General features: G+C 60.1%; 1 protein-coding gene across 1 annotated transcript; it reads right to left on the minus strand.

Annotated features, from left to right (window-relative positions):
• Nucleotides 1-845: 845 nt before the first annotated feature.
• Nucleotides 846-1,267, minus strand: LOC103802326 (ras-related protein Rab-25-like; the record flags this gene model as incomplete). Its single annotated transcript, XM_009074784.1, has 2 exons — nt 846-926; nt 1,074-1,267. Coding segments are annotated over 2 exons (275 nt in total), but the record flags the coding sequence as incomplete, so codon positions are not given.
• Nucleotides 1,268-1,715: the final 448 nt, after the last annotated feature.

The raw sequence follows: 1,715 nt of genomic DNA on the forward strand, positions 1-1,715 counted from the left end.
ACAAGACCATCCCAGAGGCTCCAGAGCATCTCAGAGGTCACAGAGCATCCCCCACAGCATCCTCACCCATGGGGCTCAACTACCAGAGCATCCCAGGGGTGCTAGAACATCCCAAGTGTCCCAGACCATCCCAGGGGTCCCAGAGCATCACCCACAGCATCCTCACCCATGGGGCTCCACTACTGGAGCATCCCAGGGATCCCAGAGCATCCCAGGGATCCCACAGTATCCCAGGGGTCCCAGAGCATCCCAAAGGTCCCAGAGCATCCCAGGGATCCCAGAGCATCCCAGAGAGCCCAGAGCATCACTCTCAGCATCCTCACTCTTAGGGCTTCACTCCCAGAGCATTCCAGGGGTCCCAGAGCATCCCAGGGATCCCAGAGCATCCCAGGGGTCCCAGAGCATCCCAGGGGATCCCAGAGCATCCCAGGGGTCCCTTGGCATGGCACATCTCCCTTCCCTGGTGCTGCTAACAGCCACTCCAGGAGAGCAGCTCCAGGCTGAGTATCATCCCCCTCCATCCCTGTCCCCTCCAGCTCCCCCCAAGCTGGTTCTGCAAGGTGCTGGAGACACTGAGTCAGACTCCAGGACAACAGGAAGGGACCAGGAGATTATGGGGGAGCAGGAGCCCCCAGGGCTCAGGGGAGGATGCCCAGGGGCAGGGAGAACAAAGCCACAAGGCGTGGGGAGCCAAACAAACACCCAGCACCAAACCAAACCAGCCAGAAAAACAACCCCAGAGAGCTCAGCTGGGGCAGGACAGAGGAGGGAAGTGCTACACATCCCCAGGAAGGGACCCTGGGATGCCCCAGGAACCCTCTGGATCACAGTGCTGCTGTCTGTACCCTTCAGGATGGTCTCAAATGCCTGTTCAACATTGGTGGAATCCAGTGCTGAGGTCTCAACAAACAGCAACCCTTTGTTCTCTGCAAGGAGAGGATGAAGATCTCAGTGAGGAGACAGCTCCATCCTGGAAACCCTTTAGAGTCACCTGAGCCCCTGAATTGGTGCAGGTCCCCTCAGCTAGGGAGGTCCCCAAGCTCTCAGCTCCATCCCAGGGTACCAACTCATACCTGCAAACATTTTGGCCTCCTCCATGGGCACCTCCCGAGCCTGGGCCAGGTCAGTCTTGTTGCCCACCAGCATGACAATGATGCTGGCCTCAGCATGGTCATACAGCTCCTTCAGCCAGCGATCCACCACGTCGTAGGTCTGGTGCTTGGTGATGTCAAACACCACCAGGGCACCCACAGCCCCTCGGTAATACCTAGGGGAGAACCTCAGCGTCACCCACAGCAGCACCCACAGCATCCTCACGGCTCCAACCAACAGAGCATCCCAGGGGTCCCAGAGCATCCCAGGGGTCCCAGAGCATCCTAGGGGTCCCACAGCAGCACAGCACCACGCATCCTCACTCATGGGCTCCAACCAACAGAGCATCCCAGGGGTCCCAGAGCATCCCAGGGGTCCCAGAGCAGCACCCACCCCACCCTCACTCATGGGGTCCAACCAACAGAGCATCCCAAGGGTCCCAGAGCATCCCAGGGGTCCCAGAGCAGCACCCACAGCATCCTCACTCATGGGGTCCAACCAACAGAGCATCCCAGGGGTCCCAGAGCATCCCAAGGGGTCCCAGAGCATCCCAGGAGTCCCATGGGGCTCAGCTCCCAGAGCATTCCAAGGGTCTCAGGGCATCCCAGGGCTCCCAGAGCATC

Source organism: Acanthisitta chloris, unplaced genomic scaffold, assembly GCF_000695815.1.
Source record: "Acanthisitta chloris isolate BGI_N310 unplaced genomic scaffold, ASM69581v1 scaffold8875, whole genome shotgun sequence".
Classification (NCBI taxonomy): domain Eukaryota; kingdom Metazoa; phylum Chordata; class Aves; order Passeriformes; family Acanthisittidae; genus Acanthisitta; species Acanthisitta chloris.